At 38.9% G+C, this 21,933-nt stretch overlaps 1 protein-coding gene across 2 annotated transcripts in view; it reads right to left on the reverse strand.

Moving 5' to 3' along the window:
- EPHB1 (EPH receptor B1) overlaps nucleotides 1-21,933 on the reverse strand; it is a 1,597,777-nt gene that overhangs the window by 304,794 nt on the left and 1,271,050 nt on the right. For both annotated transcript variants that reach the window (XM_044070446.1, XM_044070447.1), the window contains exon 11: nucleotides 13,126-13,248. In XM_044070446.1, coding sequence (XP_043926381.1) covers nucleotides 13,126-13,248 — 123 coding nt within the window. The remainder of the gene's footprint in view (nucleotides 1-13,125; nucleotides 13,249-21,933) is intronic.

The raw sequence follows: 21,933 nt of genomic DNA on the forward strand, positions 1-21,933 counted from the left end.
CTATAGTATGCATGTACTAACAGACAGGGTGTCAAGTCCTTAAAAAACTTTCTTCACCTGACATGTCTGAACAAGGGTCTTCTGCATTGGGTGAAAGATAACTAAAGGCCTTTCATTATCCGTTATAACATCAACACTGTGGAACTCCCCATCTTGACAGTAACCAAAATACCAGATAGTTAAGAGTTTTAAATGTCAAAGACTAACTATCACATATAATTTCAAGCCATCTCACACATGTGAAATTAAATGAATAAGAAATGGAATTCCACCAAATGAGTAAAAGTAAAATATTATTCCTGCTTGTCGATAGTTGTTTTTTTGTGTTTTTACTGTAACAAATTGGTATTGGTCTATTCTGTAAAGGAGTGTATGAAAATCTCTGAATAAAAATGTTCCTCAGTTTTACACAACAAAGGTACACAAGATATGTACAGATGCATTAAAATGTACATTCTAATAATAGTGTCCTACTGTGAGAAAAAGTGTAATGTCAGGAGTGAAGCCAATAGTTCTTCAAATAAAAGGAGGAGGGTCTGCTGATCCACTGAGCTATGTTCAACACCTGCATGCAAATCAAAATAAAGCAAACAAAAACATTACCTGGTGATTTTACAGATGCCTGGAATAGCAGCAAGATGCACAAAAGAATATAATGTGACAAGCACAATGGAACATTAGTGCTACAGGAAATGGGGTAATTACAATATGATATAACTATACATATGCGATAAGTATAAAACAGTTTAGGTAGAGAAAAAATGGCCACACATGTCAAGCAGTCCTGAACTTCTGCCACACAGGAATTGACAAACAATATATGTCATACATATCTCTTGTGATCAATGTTAATCGACAAAATCCTTGTTCTTAGAGCTTCAGCTAGTGTGAAGCTCTAGAAATTTTGAACAGGTATTTTTACAGTTATATTTTGCTTCTATTGGCAATGACAAATATATCTGTAAATGCTCTTAAAATCTGCTACGGTAGCAGTGATTACTGATTTGGGCTACAGCCTTAGACCATTGAGCTCTCTGAATGCTGAATAAATTTCTTTTCAGTTTTCCTGTGTTAAAATTAACTAACTAGATCATGGTGAATCAGATGAGTTGTCACAGTCATTAAGAGCATTCTCTGCATACATCCCCATGTCTGTTGCAAACACAATAATACTTAATAGGGGCATTTTTTTAATTTAAGTTGCAGATGTGTATCACTAAGAGATTGTGGCTCTTTAAAAGTGCCATGGACTCTGGGATTCTTTCCAATCACAAAACACATACAGTAGGAATCAAAGCCAAGACTGGAAGACATACTCAAGTTATAAAGAGGAGAAAGTACCAAACCTCATGGCCACATAATTAAACCCATCAGTTCCATGATAGTTACGCAGCCCTGTCTGTAAACAGGATGATCACACGCAAGTCCTATTAGCATGTATGCTGCATAAAATTAATGATCACTTCTCTTCATATCCCAAGTATAGTGACAGATGCAAAACAAATCAAGAGAGCTGTGGAAGATAACCATCTAAAAAAAAAAGCTGTCATTCTCCAGTGTTTGCTGGAAAATCTCATTTCCTCTACCACTGTTTACTCTATTTCGTATCTCATACAACCTCTGTACTCTAAAAGGAGTAATTCTCTCCTTTTCCAACCATGATATCTCATCTTCTAGAATCTCAGGAAAAATGTCAGAGAATTGGCACCAAAAACAGTTCTTGTGTGTCCTATCTGCTGTGAAATTAGGTGTACTTTCAGGCACCTCGTTTATGTGGTGAATGACCGCATCAAAAGTATAGCCACTGCACTGTTACGGATCCAATGACATTTTAAGGTGTAAAACATGGCAGTCATCAATGATAATGTACATTGTTGAAAAAAACATGCTCTGCAGTGCTTCAATGGCAAGATGGTTACAAATGTAATCAAATTGCGCCCGCTCCCTAAATGCTAAATGCTTTTTGTGGTTACAGGGACGAAGGCTTATGCATGGCACTGTGCAGAAAACTGCATGATGTTTACAAGGTGTGCTCATTACACAAATTGAGTGATTCAAAAACAATAATGAGCTGAAACCTAATTAGGATATCATCATATCTAGAGGGTTGAATCTAAGCTATATAAGTGTCTATAAAAGATGTCTTGAGCCTCACTGCACTATTAAAGAAAACACTAGTAAAGGAAGTGGATTCCTACAAGGGCTACTTTGGGTGAAATCTTTCCTTCTGAGTAAGGTATCTGCTTTTATAAGGTAAATGCTACTTCTTACAAATCCATTCCTCTGTACAATAGTAGCTTTTGATTGCTCTATATCCTGATGCCTATAAAGAATGTCAGTTCAGTATATCAGTACTTTAAAATGTGTTGGCCAAGAGTGCATTAAGGAGTACATTGCAAGTGTACTGCAAGTGTCCTGAATGCAGTAGCCTGCAGAATTTTCAAGACTGATGGGAGGCACACCTATGAGCTCACATTCAGAGTTCTTTTTAATACTATATTAGTGTTGTGTGCCTTGTAAATATGTCAGTGGCCACAACCTTAGTATCACTGCTATTGCAGTGGTAATGTGTTCTTGTTCAGTTGCACTTTTGTGTTTGTTTTCTGGGAATATTTACTCAGCAGGCATACATGCTTGACATTTACTTAAGATTGTGAGTGTCAATATCTAACTGTTAGGCACATTTACAGCATACTATATGGCCTAATAGAACAGTTGTAGTAGATTAATGATTACTAAGGCCTCAGCTGGAACAAGGCTGTTCACTCCACTGTTTTCCATACCAATACAGTTATGCCTATAAAAGGGACACACAGAAAAATATAAAAGTGCTGCATCCAGTGGCACATCATCATCTACCTGCAAGCTAAAATTCAAATATGCTGACATGCATTGCTTCATTGCTTGCCTCTGTTTTATATAATGTGGTTTATTTTCTTTACACTCTGTTTTAAATGTATTATTTTTTTTACCTTCCCGCCATGGTGCTGTTGTTGTTTTAAACTCAACTATTTGCTAGTCGCCTGTCTCTTATGTTAATAAGACCACAGATGTCCTTCCCTCTTCTCTTTCATTGGCTATTGTCAGTAAGCACAAAATTATCATTTTGTGAAGTCACTCTCTTCAGTGATCAAATGTATTGGCCCTCCCACTGTATTCCACAGAGCCAGAATACAAAGTGCCCATCCCCTTCCAATCTATCTCGTTAAAATTAGTGGCTCTCCCCATAGATAGCTAAAGTGCAAGTTACCCCCTCCTTTATATTCAACTGTTTACTGCACAATGCATCTCATAGGATATTAACCCATTTCTTCCTGTCTTACCTAAAAAATCTGCATCATCTAGACCAAGACCTCCAATTACTGGAGAGCCCACATTCTGCTTCTCAATAGCCAACCTGAAATTAGTGCTTCTCTTTTGTTCCTGGTAAAAAAAGAAGCAAAAGTACATTATTTCCTGGAAAACGCTGATCACCAGAAAGCCTGATAACTGCTTCATATGACCATCTTGGAATTTGTGCTGATATTTTGCTCCTAGTGAGATAAGGAGCACTAGGCATTGATTCTTGACTGCCTCTGATTGAGCGGTGAGTATCTGAGTGAGACCTTCCTAATTCGTCTTCTTGATATTCAAACTATCTACCAGGAAGAGGCTACAGAACCTACAGAACCTACAGATTAGGACAATACTGTGGATCACCAAAGAACCAGTGGCCTGCTCCTCATCTTGGGCTTGGTGCTGTCTTGCATCTGATGAGAAAAGAAGCAAAGGGGCATTGCAAACCAGCGATGTGAAGCTGGGATGAGACCAGCATTAGTAGTAGCCAGGCAATGGTCAATCAGGCGAATCCCCTCTTTTCATCATTCTTGACAAAGCTGATTTTTTTTTAGTAATTTCCATCAATCAATCTCCATCCTGATTAACAGAACCATGGAAGAAGGCTACATTCCTTCTCTCTGGAAAATATCTCATATTATTCCCCTTCATAAAGGAGGAAAATCAACTGAACTCTCTAACTACCGACCCATAGCCTTGCTCTCTCCTCTTGCTAAAATCATGGAAAAATGTGTCCAAAAGCAACTTCTGAAACACCTGTTAACTAACAATCTGCTAGCTAATTGTCAACATGGTTTTAGACCCTACCATAGCACCACCTCTGCCCTCCTCTCCTTCACAGACTGCATCAATAAAAATAGGAACAATAATACCCTTAGCTCTGCTATATTTATTGACCTATCCAAAGCCTTTGATATGGTTAATCACAAAATCTTGTTACACTTACTTAAATCATTTGCACTTGACACAAGCTCAATTAAATGGTTCCACTCTTACCTGCACAACAGAAAACAGGCAGTGAGGTGGCAAAATAACTTATCCAACCACCTCCCCATTACTCTAGGAGTCCCCCAGGGCTCAATTCTTGGCCCTCTCCTCTTTTCAATTTTCATTAATGATCTCCATACTCATATTTCTCCTGCCACCTGTATACAATATGCAGATGATGCCACTTTAATCTGTTCTGCCTCATCCCCCTCTGTACTGCACTCTCTCACCCAAAAGACTTTTGAAACCGTAGAAATTTGGTTCCTCAAGATGCTTAATTTTGAACCCCAAAAAAAACAAATTATTACTCTTCTCACCAACCCGAAAATCCTCTCCACTGAATTTCTGTGTCACATCAAATAATGGCACGAACATATCACCTGATCCAACTACCAAACTCCTCGGAGTTGAAATAGACAACAATCTGACCTTTGACACACACATCAGCAATACTATAAAATTAGTTAACAGAAAACTAGGCTCCCTCTATAGAATTAAACCATTCCTTACTCCACATGCCAGAACTTCCATTGCTCAGACCCATCTTATCTCCACTCTCCTGTATGCCTCTCCCATCTACACTTCAGTGTCCAAAGCTAACCTCAGCAAACTGTCTGCTGCCTACAACAATATTGCCAGATTTGCCACTAATTCTACTTTTAGAACTCACCACTGCCAAAACTTAAGGCAACTACAATGGCTCGAGCTACAAAACCAAATTCTATTTCACCAGATCTCCTTAGCCCACAAAATCCTTTACAAACCCATAAACAACCCCATTCTCACTTCACTTATCACTCCATACTGCAATCTTAAAAGCCTTGGCTCCTCCGACAAACTACTTATATCAACTAGTAAACCCAATAACTCAGCTGGCAAATCCTTGTTCTCCAACACAGTAGGAAAAACCTGGAATACTCTTCCTCACAATCTCACAGCAATCTCCTCTCTTCCCTGCTTCAAATCCCAACTCAAAACACACCTCAAAATCCACTGGCTCTGCCCCTGTAACAACCCTGACTAGCTTACCTTGGGTATCTAGGTACTCTCAACTTTTCTGCTGTAAATAACTACCTTTCCTCAGGTATCTAGGTACTAGCAAATTTTTTTCCTTTCTCTAGCTTTAAGAAACTCTTAACAAAATACACTCTCTATTTCTCAACTTCTGCTTTTTACTTAATATCTAATGATTTTTGACATATATATTATAACCGTGTTTAATGTTTTACCTGTTATTACAAATGCTTGCATGTGGAGCTTTTCTCCCTGGGCCTCTGCTGAAAATGGACATTTATCCAGTTGGACCAGCCCGGTCAACAAATGTAAAAATAAAATAAAATAAATAAAATAAAATAATTACTGCTTGATTAGCTGCTGTCTAACCTAACTTCAGAATACCACCCTAAATCCTTCATGCATACATTTTCAATAGTCTTCTTTTGTAGTTTCCCCTCAAGTATTTGGCAGTGCCCTGTATAAACACAAACACCATAAGGTTCACATTCTTCCTGTAAATGCACCATTGAAACTTCACCAATACCTAGTTGAACACAGGGCAACTAGTTTGCAATGACAGCACTGCCTCCAGAGTTGCAAACAGATACTCCTGACATTACTTTATATTTTTGCCATAACCATCTAATCAATACAAAGGGGTCTGTTGCCATGGATTTGAACTTTCCCACTATCTCGGTTAACAGCTTGGTGGATATGGGCATCCTGAGGCAATGCAGAAATTGCCTCGTGTTTACTGACAACTAGCCAATTAAAAAAAAACGATAAGGTATGTGAGAGATGTATTTACAAACTGTCACATAAAGGCACTCCTAATGTCAATCAGGTTGTCAGTAGTACATGGACTTTACCAATCACACACAGTACAAAGGAGGCACACAGAGCTACATATGCCAAGGCACTTAAATTTAACCTTCCTTAACCCCAAAGACCTCCTGAATGAAGAACATAAAACAAATACACTCAGCAGCCTAGAAAGAGCTCTTTCAAAACAACACCCACATCAATACATATAGCCGCATCTCATGCAGCCTCTGCTTCTGAGCACATAAGGCAAGCCACCACACAATCCAACATTCTGGTCACTGGAGACTCCATTGTGAGACACACTCATGCTTCTCTCACAAATCTGAGTAAGGAGAAAGTCATGGTCAGTTGCTTAATAGAATGCAACATCTTCCATATTACATACTCATCCAGGTCATTGGACAACAAGTACAGGTATAACTCAGTCATAGTCCATGTCGGTGTAAATGACCTGAGGCGTACCTCCCTAGACTATAAGAGGCTCAGGAGAGACATAACAGACCTCTTGGAATTTGTGTCCCAGGCTGGTATAAACCTAGTATTGAGCAGCATTTTACCTTTTCCAAGGATGATGCCACAAATACAAATAGAAGAAGACTGACTGCAATGATTGCATTCATTTCTGTTGTTATCTTAAAGGTATGCGATATTTGTCAGCATGGAAGGAGATGATCAGCAGACCATGCTGCTTTCCCAGGGATGATCTGCACCTCTCCCATCTAGGCTATCAAATATTAGCTAAAACATTGTCATCCCCCATACTATCCTTTTAGGCAATGCCAGATATACTTCTAAATTAATAAATCTAAACCAAAAAAATCTAAAGGTGTTTTACTGTTTACTGCTGAATGCTAAGAGTCTAAACAAGAAACTCCACTCCCTGCAAGCTCTCCTCACCCTACAGACTGCTGATGTCTGTACAGTCACTGAGACATGGTTTAAAGCTGCGGAGAGCACACCATCAGTACAAGGCTATAATGCCTTCCACACATTTAGACCAGCTACTACATAGACAAGGACTAAAGATGGAGGTGTCCGGCTTTACATCAAAAATAAATATCCCTCAAATCTGGTCAAACAGGATGATGCACTTTAGCCTCTCCATGTTCAAATCACCATATGCAAACTACTATGTCACTTCCTTGCAAGTTATAGAGCCCCCTGTATGACCAGGAAACCCATAACACATATTTATGCTTACCAGAAACACTCACCAACAAACCCAGTACATATTAATGGGTGACTTTATCCCACTATTAACTGAGAATCATATACGAGAAGTCACCTGTGTGGGTATAGAGATTCCTGGATTTTATAAACACAAACTCCCTGGATCAACTAGTTGCACAAAAATACTGGGTCTGGTCCTCACTAATATGGGACAGTGCCGCACACCCCCATTGTAGTGCAGTGTCCTCTCTGTAAGGTCTAACTACAAAACAGTTCCCTTTGAAGTACAAGTAAAACCCACAACCCCAGCTAAACCTGCAATGTTTAGGAACTAATCTGAGGCCAACTTCCTACTTTTATGTTATAATGTGGCAAAATTTCAAGTCCTTAAAAACTCTAAACATAAGACAAAGAAGCCGATAACAGGAACCACTAGCAGAATTTATTGAGCGCTTCGTCTCCACAACAGAGACTTCTTCAGAATGAGTAAAATCATTCCCAACAAGCTTTAAATATAACAACCTATAAAGTAATTAATCAATTAACCACATCATAAGCCCCTTAAAGGAACCATACATTAAAAAAAGTATATATATATATATATATATATATATATATATATATATATATATATATATATATAAATATTCTAAGTCATAACTTTATAGGCTGTTGTATTTAAAGCTTGTTGGGGGATGATTTTACTCATTCTGAAGAAGTCTCTATTGTGAAAACAAAAGTGCTCAATAAATTCTACTAGTGGTTCCTGTTTTTGGCTTTTTTGTCTTCTGTTTGGAGTTTTTTGGTTTGGTGAGGTGTGTTTTTACGTTCCTTAAAAACTCTGAGAACACTGATGCATCTGCATAACTGTTCACAGAATCCCTATATAGGAATGTTAATAGCTGCATAGAGGGAGCTGTATCCTCCAGGAATAATACAGAACTAACTCAAAAAACAAGCCACCCTGGTGGAATCAAAACATCAACAGTCTGTATAAAAGAAGGAAGAAAATTATGGCAAAAATTAGGAGCTGTAGCATCCAGCAAAATAAAAGCACTGTCAACAAACAAACTGTTCAGAGGAAAAATAAAGTCTACCAAAGCCAGATGTGAGGTAAATTTGACCACCCAAGCTAAGGACAATCAGAAGGCATTATTTAACTATGTTTGCAACCTCTAAGGCAATACACAATTGTGTGCAGAGATCATTGATAATGTAGCTCGCTCTACTAAGCCAGAAGATATAACAAATCTACTGGCAGACAAATTCAACTCCAACTTTACCTCTCTCTCCCTCAATCTCCCTTCAGGTAATACTATTTATTTATTTTATTTTTATTTTATTTTACATTTGTTGACCGGGCTAGTCTAACTGGATATATGTCCATCTTCAGTAGAGGCCTGGGGAGAAAAGCTCCAACACAGATAAAAAAACAAAGTTTTTTTTTTTTTTTATGAAAAAAAAAAATACCAGACATAGATGCTATTTCTACACATTTCATAGAGCTATTTACAAAAAGTAGTGCAAGATATTTACGAAAAGTGATAAGGTAGGAAGGGAAGTACCATCAATACCATCAAATATAACTCCCCCTACTATCTCTAGGGAACAGGTCCTCAATTATCTAAGTCCAAGAACACCACATTGATGAGCCCAGACAATATGCAAGGATGTCTCACCTCCTAAATAGCATGAAACATAATCAATCAGGCCCTCTGGGATCTCTGCTCAACCATAGCCTTCAAACAGGCTTCATGCCTAACAAATGGAGAAAAGAATCAGTCCTCTCTCTGCACAAAGGTGGGCTATCTACAGACTCATTAGTCTCATTAGTCTCATATACAAAGTCATGGAAAGAATTATCATGCAAGTGATCAGTAATGACATAGGAAACCTCCAGACACTGGAACCAACCTAATTTGGTTTCATCAATGGATGTCATACCTACTCAACCTGCTGGACTTCTTTGAGAAGGTCGCCATTGCAATGGATGTGTCCAAATGACTCACTGCCAAAGTTGACCTGGCCAAGGTACTTAAAACAATACCCAACTTGGGCACTGTTGACAAACTCAAGAGGTTAGGTATAAACCTTTATGCCACCCAGGGTATAGCCAGGAGTATCACAGAAAGGACCCAGGAGTTAAAATTGGGGATTCTACCTCTACAAAGAGGCTAGTCACAGGTGGAATCCCTCAAGGATCAGACCTAGGACCACTCCTTTTTGGCATTTACTCCACTGAAGTCAAAGCCAATGTCTAGGGCATCTAGCTGACCAAATTTGCAGACAACTGCAAATTAGAAACAGTCACAGAATCTCCCACTGATGCTAATGTTCTCCAGAAAGGGCTGATGCAGACAAATAACTTGTGTCAGAGCCATGGACTAAAACTAAATGCCGAGAAATGCATACTAGTATCCTTCAAGAAGTCTTCCACTGCTGGTAACAATCATATTGACAACACACTCCTCTAAAGAGTCAATCTAGTAGTCAGGGACTTGGGGACACACTTATAGACAGTAATCTAGTATTTTGACTATCATGTGTCTACAGTACTAAGGAAATCATTCGATGTTGTGCAACTTATAAATAAAAGTACGTCATCTAGGTCCAAGGAGGTCATTGTTCCATTGTATTACTCAGACCTATCATTGAGTGCAATGCCTCCCTTTGGTATGTACCCAACCATGTACATCCAACTACTGGAATGTCCACAGCAGTTCCTCATTAAAAGAATACAGGGTGTAAGTAATATGTCCTACGTAGACCATCACAAAATACTATCTCTGTATTCTGTCTCCTACAGGCTGTTGAGGGGAGATCTATGCCTCGCATATAAGGCATGGACAGATGATCAGACATCACCCTGATGGACCTCCTGCATATCCACAAAGCAAACAGCACCAGATTTACCTGTTCTAAAGACTTAAACCTTGCCTGTGATATAACTAGTACCTGCTGGAGATGTATCCAAGATAGTACCCTTTCTCTGGAACAGGCTCCACATACATGTGAAGCAGAGTTCCTCCCTAACCAAATTCAAGTGTAATTTGGACAATTGAATGGGGAACAGAGAATTCATCCCTCGTTCGGCATCTATGTCTTTAATGGACACAGGGAGCCTTTAAATGTTTCACCTCCCAGGCCTGTGCTTATAAACGTTTCATCTCCTAAGTCCCTGCTTACACTTATCAATGGTACCAGAACTTGTCACAGATTTAGGATGCATGGCTAGGCTTACAAAGGCCCTAGTGGTCATTAGCATAGCACACACCTATGAACCTTTCAGGTAGTAATACAGGCCCTCCATTTTGATGGCCAATGGCTTTTTGCTGTCCATGCCACCAATCAAACCTACCATAACTGTACCTGGACTGAAATTATCAGCAATCTCAATGAGATGGGTGCTCTGGACCATGGCTATTAGATGGTCCACTTTAAGGCCATGGATTTGATCCATCCTGCCACCCACAGAGTAGAAGCTGTGGCATGAAAACATACAGCAACAGTGGTAGGCTGCAAAACTAACTACCATTTACAGTGAGAGAGGAGTTCCTGGCCTCTCTTACAAGAAGTGCCACCTCTAATAGAGTCACAGACTGCACTGCTGGATGTTGGGACAGATCCTGACAGGCCCTAGACAGTTTCAACTGTAGATGCCCCAGGTATTTAGTAATATTTCATTTTATCAATAGCTGCAAGTCCTGCTTATCACTTAGTCACTCTAAACTTCATTAAGTCTGTCTGGTACACAGTTACATCAGAGATCCAACAGGCATGACCATGGTTGCAAAATATCAGTTGCATGAGTTGTTGTGGTGTTGAGTCATACTAACACTGGATATTTTTTGCTTTAGTGTAGTCACAGGTGATTCGTTATCTGGTACCAGCACATGGAACTGAGCCCATCTGATTTTGAAGGATTTATAGGCTCTCATAATGATGGTGGCAATGATCTGACACTGTCGGTGGGTACAGAGTGTGTGTTAGACACAGTAAGTGTGACCACCATATACCCTACGTAGACCATGGACAGAATTTCTCTGTCTGCGGATACACATACATCTGAGAGAAGACAGTTGATGGGGACACTATAAATGAGGGAAGTGTGCTAGCCCCCAGTAGGCAGATGTATGAATCTGCTCCTGGCAGTCATAGGCAGCGAGGTCCATGCAGGAGGATTTTTAATGATGCTCACAGTAAATATGGTTACTTCCCTACCCCTGAGATAGCTATGTTAGTAGAGTCAACCCAGTGTATGTACAGGGCCATCATGGTGCCACAAACTAGTGCCACCACAACCATGATAGATATAGTGAGGGTTATCCAGGGTCAGAGCCGAGCCATAGTGCTGTACCATCTGCTGAAGCTGGATGACCTTATATCTGTCTGATATCTGGCCTTTATTCTAACCCTAACCTGCAAATACACATATTGCCAAACCCTAATGTCAAAACATTTGATACATCTGAAACTTTTGGCATTAACACTCCAGATCAGCACTTACCTTGTAGAACCAGTCTTATTCCTTTCAGTGTATGCACCCCCTGAACATACATGCACTCAGTCAAAATTTACGTGACCAAATTTCCAAACACTTGTCTGTTGATTAAATAAGAATTAATTTGAGTGAAAGCAACCAAATATATATAAATACATTTATATATATATATATATATATATATATATATATATATATATATATATATATATATATATATATAGTGTCTGTGTGTGTATGTACATATATATATATATATATATATATATATATATATATATATATATATAGATATATATATATATATATATATACACGCACACACACACACACACACACACACACACACACACACACACACACACACACACACATATGAGTGTGTGTGTGTGTGTATGTACTGAAGCACATACAGAAACAGAAACAGAGCCGCACATACAGAAACAGAAACAGAGCCACACACACTATCTGGCATTATAAAGTAGCCCCTAGCACAAATGTTGGGGTTATTAATGACTAAGAGTAGACTAAAATGAAAGTGGCACATTCCTGTTTTGAAAGAGAACCAAGTAAAATACATTTTGTTACACTACATTTTTAATTCAGTCGTGTCAGGAAATAAATGGGATTGCTAAAAGGAGATAGAGCAACTTACTGAAGGTCAATTTTAGAATGGCTGACAACACAGAATTTTCCCCTTTGAACCTGAAGTACAACCTCAGATTTCATTATAACAAGTAAAAGGGCTGAGAGGGGGGTACATAAGGATGAGAGTCTGCACCTCATCTAAAGTCTTCCATTTTTAGTTTATCCTTTTGAGTTATTTTTTTCTGCATTCAACATTTTCATATGTAACCTTTTTAACATTTGCAACACAGCTATTCGGAAATTACAAAATAATGTGTAAAGAAATGTCAGAATTAATTCAAAAACGCTATTTGACACTCGTTTGTATGATTAGATTTACAGTATGTCTGCAAGCAGCAAGATCATTCCTGCATCTTACTTTTTATTGACTGCAACTTACTTTTTCTCCAAGAAATGTATTACCTGTAAAACTCTCCACACCATATTTTATATAGCTCTCACTTTTTGTAAGAAACCCCTAGTTTGTAGCTATGTTAGATTTTAGGACGCGACTCTTACTTTTTCACACACCTGAACTCCTGCACATAGTTTCTCATGTTAAAATTTTCCTGTGGTTGAGTCAATAAACTTTGGATTTTCAGAATTCACCATCTGAATTGTTATGAGTTCTAACAGGCAAAGAAAAAAGGACAGATGCTGACTCAGTTGGTAGAGGGAGGTACCTGCTCCAATCACTTCTTCTATCTTCACACAAGAGACATCAATCTCCTTGGCAAATTCACGGACAGCCTCATTTGGGTCCTCATAGGTGAAGGGATCAATGTAGATTTTCATTCCAGGAGACCCTGCAGGGAGATATGGCAAAACTAATGACAAGAGACACAGAATGAAATTCAGTCAGAAAAAGAAAAGGCAGTTGCATTCTAAGAATGTAGATGTTACTGTTACTGAAAAATACTGAGTGCAAACATATAAATAACAGCCCACCTATAAGTGATTCAAAGTTAATTATGTCAGGCAATTCAAAAACACATATAACACAATTTGCTGCTAACATTTGGCTTTTCTTTCTTTCTTACAGATTCAGTGCAGCATTCTTTATTAGTCTTGGAGATCTCTCAACACTACAATGCAATTTATTTGCCACATTCACTTCTTTTTCTGCATCAAATAAATGTATAGACATAGCACACAAACGCCATATTTATTGGAGGAACAGAGACCTTGCTGGTATAAGTGCAATTCTACGCAGATGTGAATCTTTGTATTCTGGGCCTCACAGGATGGTAGTGGAAGATGGGCATACAGGTTGAATGATATGGTGCATATTAAGCCTTGCTGTGTTTCTCCTTCCTCTATGGCAGTTCTTTCTTTGCTCTGCTAGCTAACAATGCTGTGCCCTATTCTGAGGATTCTCCCTTCTTTGGGGATAGAGAAGGGTATGGTCTTCTTAGACCAGTCCCTACTTTTAATTACAGGGTCGAGCATCTGTTTCTATTACTCATTCCATAATTTATCGGCACATGATCTTTCATGTAATACAGCTAGCTCACTAAAGCAGAAGCAGGTAGCTGCTATGACAGTTATCAGAAGTGAACTGCAATAAATTCCATGATCATTAGTCATGAGATTGATACTTCAAATGCAGTTTGAGAATAATTTTTTAAAAGCAACATAAAATGTCATTCAAGACCAAGTAAAGTTTATAAAAAACATCAGATCTTTTGAGGAATCTAGCAATTCATTCCAGGAGACTGGAATACTTGAGGACCAGACATGATTAAGCATTACATTTCAGTTCAGAGTCTGATTTCAGTTACCCTCAACAGTACAAATACTGCATTCTGCCATGTATAAAACTGAGCATTCCCAAAGACTCCTCATTTTACTTTTGTCCTGCAAAGACCATAATTACATAATGTCACAGTTGTGCTCAAAAGGGAGTTGACACAAGAGTCATTCATTAGATTTGGTGAAAATGAACAAATCTCTTTCCCACAGCAAAAATGGTTCAGATAGAGAGCAGGAGAACAGACCCTGATATTCGAATTGTTTTTTCTCAATTTAATATGGGTGTATTAGTGGAGCCGCGGTAGCATTGTCACCTTACAGTTAGACGTTGCCCGTTCGATTCTCAGTTAGAGCGTCTTCTGTGAAGCGACATGAGTGAATGGGCATTCCTTCGTTGAAGGTTGTGCGTTAGGCCCGGCAAGCCAGTACGTAAAAAATCTACTGCCGATCAGTAGCGGACCAGAGTTCCGCTGTGGCGACCCCTAACCGGGAAAAGCCGAAAGATACATACACACATCAATGCAAGGAAATATCTTACAGTCAGTGCTATGGAATAGAAATGGTTCTCAACTGCTATGATTTACAATTCAATGCAGAGAAAGCAGGCAGCTCTTAGGAGCATATCTTAAAGTGTTGCTCTACTAAAATGTATTTGCAGTTCAGCTGTGCTGTCCAAATTGCAAGGCTAAAGCCATACATCACAAATGAGCCTGTTACAGCGCAAGCTTCTGTTGTTGATAAATCTCTACCATTTGCTCAGGAAGTCATATCCCATAAGCAATCTGCAGTTTCTCAATATGAATCTAATTCATTTTCATAACAAAATAAATAAAATCAGCAAACCTTGTGTGAAAACCCTGCTTAAATGCAGGGCTGCTGTTCATTGCTTGGGCAAAGAATAACAAATGGTTAAAAACCATCATGTCTGATAGCAACATCTGAATAAAGTGGTAACATACTGGTTTAAAGAGAGAAATAAATGCACAAACCTCTAAGAATGTCACCTTTTATAGATACCAAAATGCAGCCTGTGTTTAATTGGACAGATTATTCAATATCTAGCTGAAAATCACATCTGTGACCACTAACTTTGTAGCAAGAACCACTGAAATCTATGTTGACAGCACAGATCTTTGAAAATCTTATTAAAACCCCTCAAACTCTGGACTATCTCCTAATATTTACATGTAACTTGGTCACCCCCTTTCACTTCAGGTCCTTTCAGGCCACGCAAACAAAGCAAAATACCACATCATTTGAATAAAAGTCACTGCACGTGTGAACTAAATTTTGTTTGTGTCTTTCGGCTTTTCCCAGTTAGGGGTCGCCACAGCGGAACTCCGGTCCGCTAATGATTGGTAGTGGATTTTTACGTACCGGGTTACCAGCCCTGATGCACAACCTTCAACGAAGGCATGCCCCATTCACGTATGCCTCCACACAGAAGACGCTCTAGCTGAGAATCGAATGGGACAACAACTTGCTATGAGGCGACAACGCTACCGCAGCACCACCACCGCAGTGCATGCACGTGTGAACTAAATAATTAAGATCAGCTTGATCTGGGTAATACTTTAGATTTTTCTTCTCAATTTATATAATTTTTTTCAATATTTACAGACAGTATATCTTGTTACACAGGTAAAACTCCACTTTGGAGCATGGTAGCATTTTTGTAGAATACCTACACTATGATTCTAAACTACTCCCCCATTCAGAAAGGATTATTTGCAGGATTGTTCCCTATTGCCATCCCCACCCATGATAACATCTACTTCATCCCATAGTAGACACTGCTGGATGTCTAAAAGCTGCACTTGAGCAGTTTAACATTTCAATGCTTATTGATTTGACATACATTGTGATCTAAGTGGTCGAGGCAATGCTGAGGCAGGAGCAGACAGTATTCAAACTCAGTAACATGTTGTGTTGAGCCATTTAGTTTTACTGTGACAACAGCTCAAAAAGGTCAAAAAAGCTGTTAAATGCTTAGTTCAGCTGAAGAGATGCACACACTGTACCACACCAACACCTCCTCCGCACTTGTCTACAGTGATGGTGACCAGTAAAATGAATGGTCACTTGTGGTGTCCCACAGTTGCATAAAGAGGAAGGCAGAGAGTCAGTTAAAAAAGAAAACTTTATCCAATCTGCTCCATCCAAAAACGTCTCCAAGTCAGCTGCAAAATGTTGGAGCCAAGTTAACAGTAGCTAGCCATGTACCCTACAACCTGAAAATGTGGTCTAGCACTTATATAGCTCATAGCTGGAGACGACCTGTTAATTCCTTACCATCCATGCCCAAGTCCACACATAGCCCATAAAACAACAATAAAGGATCACCCTGCCAGACATATTTGGGAAGCAAGGCTAGGCTTAAATAGCTCCCTGAGGGTCGTTAGTCTAATAACCACCTATGAACCTATGTATGCATACATTTGAAACTTTTTATGCTGCTACATAAACTATAGTGCTAGAGAAATGTTTTAAGTATGGCTGGGTTCTTGAAGAATAGAAAAATGAAGTTGATTAGTATCATGCTTACGACGGACTGCCTTTAACAAGTGCAACATTACAGTGATCTTGATAGCAGGTCTGGGCTTTCTGTCTTGGTGAAACATGGAAAACAGAACCCAAACCACCCCGAGCAGCCTTTAATGCACCATTAAAGGAAATGTGGGTAGAAGTCAGTCATACTTGACAAAAGTGAAATCCCAAGCAAAGTATTATGGAAAGTAAAGGGTAGGTTAGAAGTATTAATTATCTAAGGAGAATTCTAGCATAAACATAGGTAGAGGTTTTAAAGTAAGTCCGGTAGAACTGTTATAAAATGTTGAAAGGTAAGTAAATAAAATGTTTTCTTTACTGTTGAAAAACAGCAGCTGAGGGTAAATGTTAAATTACGTGAATGTAAGTGGAGTACTGCTTGTGTCCTAGAGTCATTACTTTTCAAACCAGATGAGTGTAAATGCGTAACAAACTTCCAGCAAATGCAAGCTCTTGTAAAGCCTAAAGTATCAAAGTAGGAATGTGACTCATCCTGACTAGTAGCTTTCTTCATATACTCTTATCAGATCTTTGCATGTTTTTGTATAAGGCTGTGGGCTTTGGGTAGTTTGCATGTCTTTATGATTCCTTGTTTGGAAGCAGTCATAAATTGATCTCCCCACTCAAATCTTGATGTTGCTGAACATTTAATACTGCACCCCCCCCCCCCCCCTTGACAACTTAACAAGCCCAACATTTTTTGGCTTGGATCTCAGTGACAAGGAACCCTCATACCTGTGAGACCTTCCTTTTGCCTCACTGAAGAAGAGGTTTTTTTTTTCTTTCCCCCAGCTTAATGAAAGCAGCTTCCTTCTGAAATTGGAAGGAAGCAACATTGTTCTGGGCTCTAAGCTAAGCAGAATGAACACTTACGGTATATGAATGGAAGTGTTTTAAGGATAAAGCCTAAGTGCTATTTCGCATTATCAGTACAGCCCTATCCTGAATATCTTTGAAAAGTTCACAAAAGAGAAAAAGTTTGTTTACTCTCTTAATTCTGATGGCTTTTCACTCTGCTCTGTACACATTGCAGTTTATGTTGTTAAAAGTCTTTCCGTTTAATCCTTTGTAGTTCAATTTCTGCGCTCAGACTTATACTATGTTTATTAACTGCAAATGTAGTTGCCACATTTTTACTTTATATGCTTTCTGTATGTTCCGTTCTGTTACCAATGCTCTTTACAAACTGCTGTGTCAGAGGCACCGCATGTGGTTGAAAAAAGACTTTAGAACATTACAGTTATCCAGTTAAAACAAAAATGGACAGATAAATAAGCAAATACAGTCTGCCCTCCCAGAGGTAGCAGGTGAATAAATATCTAGGGTAGAAGCTAATTTCATGGTTATATGAGCTGTTTAAGTTTCTCCTGAAGCAGAAAGTGCTAAACAGATGCATTTTGCTGGGTTCTTTTCCTTATGCAATACTGCTTTGCATATACAGTGAAACACCACAAAGCAGAAATTTTGTCAATATGTTTTACTGGGGTTAACCAGTCAGCCCTATGGTAACAATTTTTAATAATTGTGACAGTTGCATTTATAATGTTTACGCTTACACATGCATAAAGACACTACAAACACATACTCACACACCTATATGTGTGTGTGTGTGTGTGTGTGTGTGTGTGTGTGTGTGTGTGTGTGTGTGTGTGTGTGCAACATGATATGTTTGGTTGTCATGAAAATAAAATACATTCAACACAAAATGGGAGTTGGGGTGGGGGCAGTATTAAATATGATAATATGTTTGCTTATCAAATTGGGAGTTGGGGTGAGGGATGTTTACTGTCTACTTACTGAATGTCAGCTCAGTTCCACTGTTGAGGCACCATATGACAGGCTCAACAAGATTAGAGGAGAAAAAATACATTTCCTAATATTCCCGCCACTGATGGACACCGAACGTTCATTCTGACAGAAGATAATTGCTTGGAACATCATGTGTCTGCATATGTATAATTGACTATTAAGTGTATCTTTATAGAGATAAATTAAAGAGCAGACACAGCAATAAAGAGGGATGGAATGGGAACCTCCATTTGTCTCTTTAATGGCCTCCTTTAAACTGCCTGGCGGTTATTACAGGCACTGGCCTCTCAGCAGTACGGTTAAATAATACATCTAAGCAATCATTGCTTTTATTGCTGCCGAGCTGGCAGCCTGGTCACAATGCCTCTTGCATAATTTATGTGAAGAATATTTACACGCACCTTTCAGGAAAATGCGTGGCACACAGGAGGATTTATCAGGGGGTCCGGGTAAACTGAGAGGCAAGCTGTACATCAAGTTAAACAAAAGTAAGATGAACAATTTTAGACATTTAAGTAGATAACAGCTAGGTGATTTGCAAGGCATCTATTGTATTCTACACGTGTAATCTTTATTTAACTACTGGCTGACTTACTTATCCCATTTATCCATTCAGCCATTCATCCTTTCATCAGTTTACCCTTTTTCACTGTGGAGATACTTATTCAGGCTTTATACTGTATTACTGTACTTATGCCCAATGGTCCCAGAGCTGACAACAATATTCACTGTTAGATTGTCACTACATTCCTTACTTTAACATCCTGTATCCCTCACTGTTCCTTCCAAAAACCAGGTGAGCAATGGAACACACAACACCATCTTGGCATCTCATTTCCTATACTAGGAAGCCACATGAGAAAGTGATGAGAGCATACGAGAGCACAAGATGGCAGTCACCCACAGTTTGCTGATATGACATACTTAGTTTTTCAAAAAAGAAATACACAAATCATAGTTGTAGCTTATTACTGCACTTTCTCCCCTGACATCAGACGTACACCTCATAAACTAGACTGTAGGACATACTGCTATTGGACAGATTCCCAAGCATTACTCTTTCATAAACCCTGTTAGCTTCTGCTCTGCAATGTAAGAGAAAGTCATCAGTGCACCAGCAATCACCTAATGTGGATCAGTAACACAAAGATACCTGTCTGTTTCTAATTTATTTACACAGATTAACATTACTCTTCAATGGCAAAATGGTGCTGTTAGTCTTCTGAGTCGTTACATTTCCCCAGTGTATCTGTGTCCACGTGCTTCCAGCTTTTCAGATTAAATGTTAAACAGATACTAAAAAAATAAGGTAACAAAACTCTGCATTTCTCATAGAATGATGTGCGTTGTTCAAGTTACTAAAGTGCTATAAATCAGCACTGTATTAAATAAATAATGTGCTCTGACTCCAGTAGGGTCACTGAAGCAGCAGGGCTGTTGGCAGCTTAAAATTTCTTTCATTTTTTTTTAATCTTGACCTTCAAATGACACAGTAGGGAGTCTAGAAATGTATCATATCATGCACAACACTGCCAGTGTAACAACCTATGGTCATTCATACTGATGTTCTCAGTGATAAAAACTGCACAGCTTACATAATGCTAGATATTGGCAAATTTAAGAATTCCCAAGCAAGAACTTTTCGTAGCATTGAGGCTTCACAACAAATTATGCTTAACCCACAAATGTTCTACGTAAACCACTAAGCAGTACTACAATATTACCTAAAATACACCTAAAATGCACACCTGGCACATTTTATAGAAAACAGAGCTACTTATTGATATCAGCCTCTATTGCCCAGTCAAAAAAGTTCAATTTCCTTAGTATTTTTTCTAGTTAGAGATTTGTTGAATTAGACTAGATATGATTTGTCAAGTCACTGGAGCTTTTCTACTTGTGCTGCATACTGTACAGAGAAAAAGTACCAAATGTGTTCAATCAAACATTGTAAACCAACACTCATGTAAGCCACTTCTGGAAATCGAAATTAGCCAGTCTCTGCCTCAGTATGACAAGCACGTCTTCCAGTAATATACACATATCTACCCATCATGCAATGTCACAACTGTCAGTCAAAGAGAGGCTACCTAGCCATGCCTGTTTGCTCCTCTTCCCATTACTTCCCTACTAAAGAGGCAGCAGCCATGGTCCAATTAGGCAATCTCCAGTGAAGCATTCCCACTCAAAACTGATTCTTCTGACCAGAGTGCTTATACAAGCATGACACGCCACACAGTGGTTATTCTTTTGGAGTCTCTCACTATCACTAAACACAGAAAACTCTACAGTACCGTGTTATTAAAAAGTGAGAGAAAGGATTGACATAGTATGTCACAAAACTGAACGTTATTCTACTGGGAGGCAGAAAAGCCTTAGAGGCTCAGTAAGAAAGGCTTTACTTCATATTATTGGCAGCATCACCAACAATGTTACTTGTTCGACTGGTAGTGAACAAACAGCTAGTTCAATAACTACAGAAAGTCTCTACATTACAGTCTGAAAGAATCATATTTACAACTGTCTTCATGAATAATATCTATAGAAATATCTACAGAAAGCCATGAGAGCCCCATATGCTGAATTCATGCAGTTTAACTGCATAACACAATCAGGTATGTGCATATGCTCACTCTCTGCTAGCTGGACAGCCAATTGGAAGGAACAGGGACAGATTTTTCAAGTCCATTTCTGTTATCCCAGTTAACAGTGGAATTATAAGTCTTCAAGATTACATCTGCCTCACTGAAAGAGACAGTACATCTGTCTGTTCTGCCATTAGAGTGGATTCAATATTATTCAATAAAAGCATGTTAGCTTTCCAAAACATACACACTAATTGGACAGAGCGATCAGAATGCAGGTTGTAAATCAAGTATTACACACATGAAGTAGTAAAATCAACTGTAACTACTGAAAAATGGGTTTACTATGGTAACATTGAAACTGCTTTGGTCGACCAGCACATGGTCGAAAGGCAATTTCCCAGGTAGGCAGAATGTCAGCCCAAAATCGATCAACCTACACTACAGTGAACGGGTAGTGTAGGTCAATAATTTTGGTTCAACATTGTACAAGGAGGTCGTGCTTCAGTGAGGAACAGGGAATTAGTCCACTTCCTCACTGTACTGCGATCACAGAGTTGGTATATTTAATGTGCAGGGGGTGTGGGGGGTGCAGGGGGGTGTAGCACCGAACCTGTTTGGCCGATTGAAGCTGATTTGAAACTTTAATATAAACTGAAAACATTTTTCAGTCTTCTGAGTCCTAGATTGAGGTAAAAAGAAAGAAAGAAGATGCCCAGTGAGGCTTCAGAGCTGTTATAAACTAAAAAAAAAACAGATAAAAATAGCCTGCTAAACACCAGGCAACATCCATGACAT

This window comes from Protopterus annectens, chromosome 4.part1 (genome assembly GCF_019279795.1).
Source record: "Protopterus annectens isolate FY-2018-M chromosome 4.part1, PAN1.0, whole genome shotgun sequence".
Taxonomy (NCBI): Eukaryota; Metazoa; Chordata; order Ceratodontiformes; family Protopteridae; genus Protopterus; species Protopterus annectens.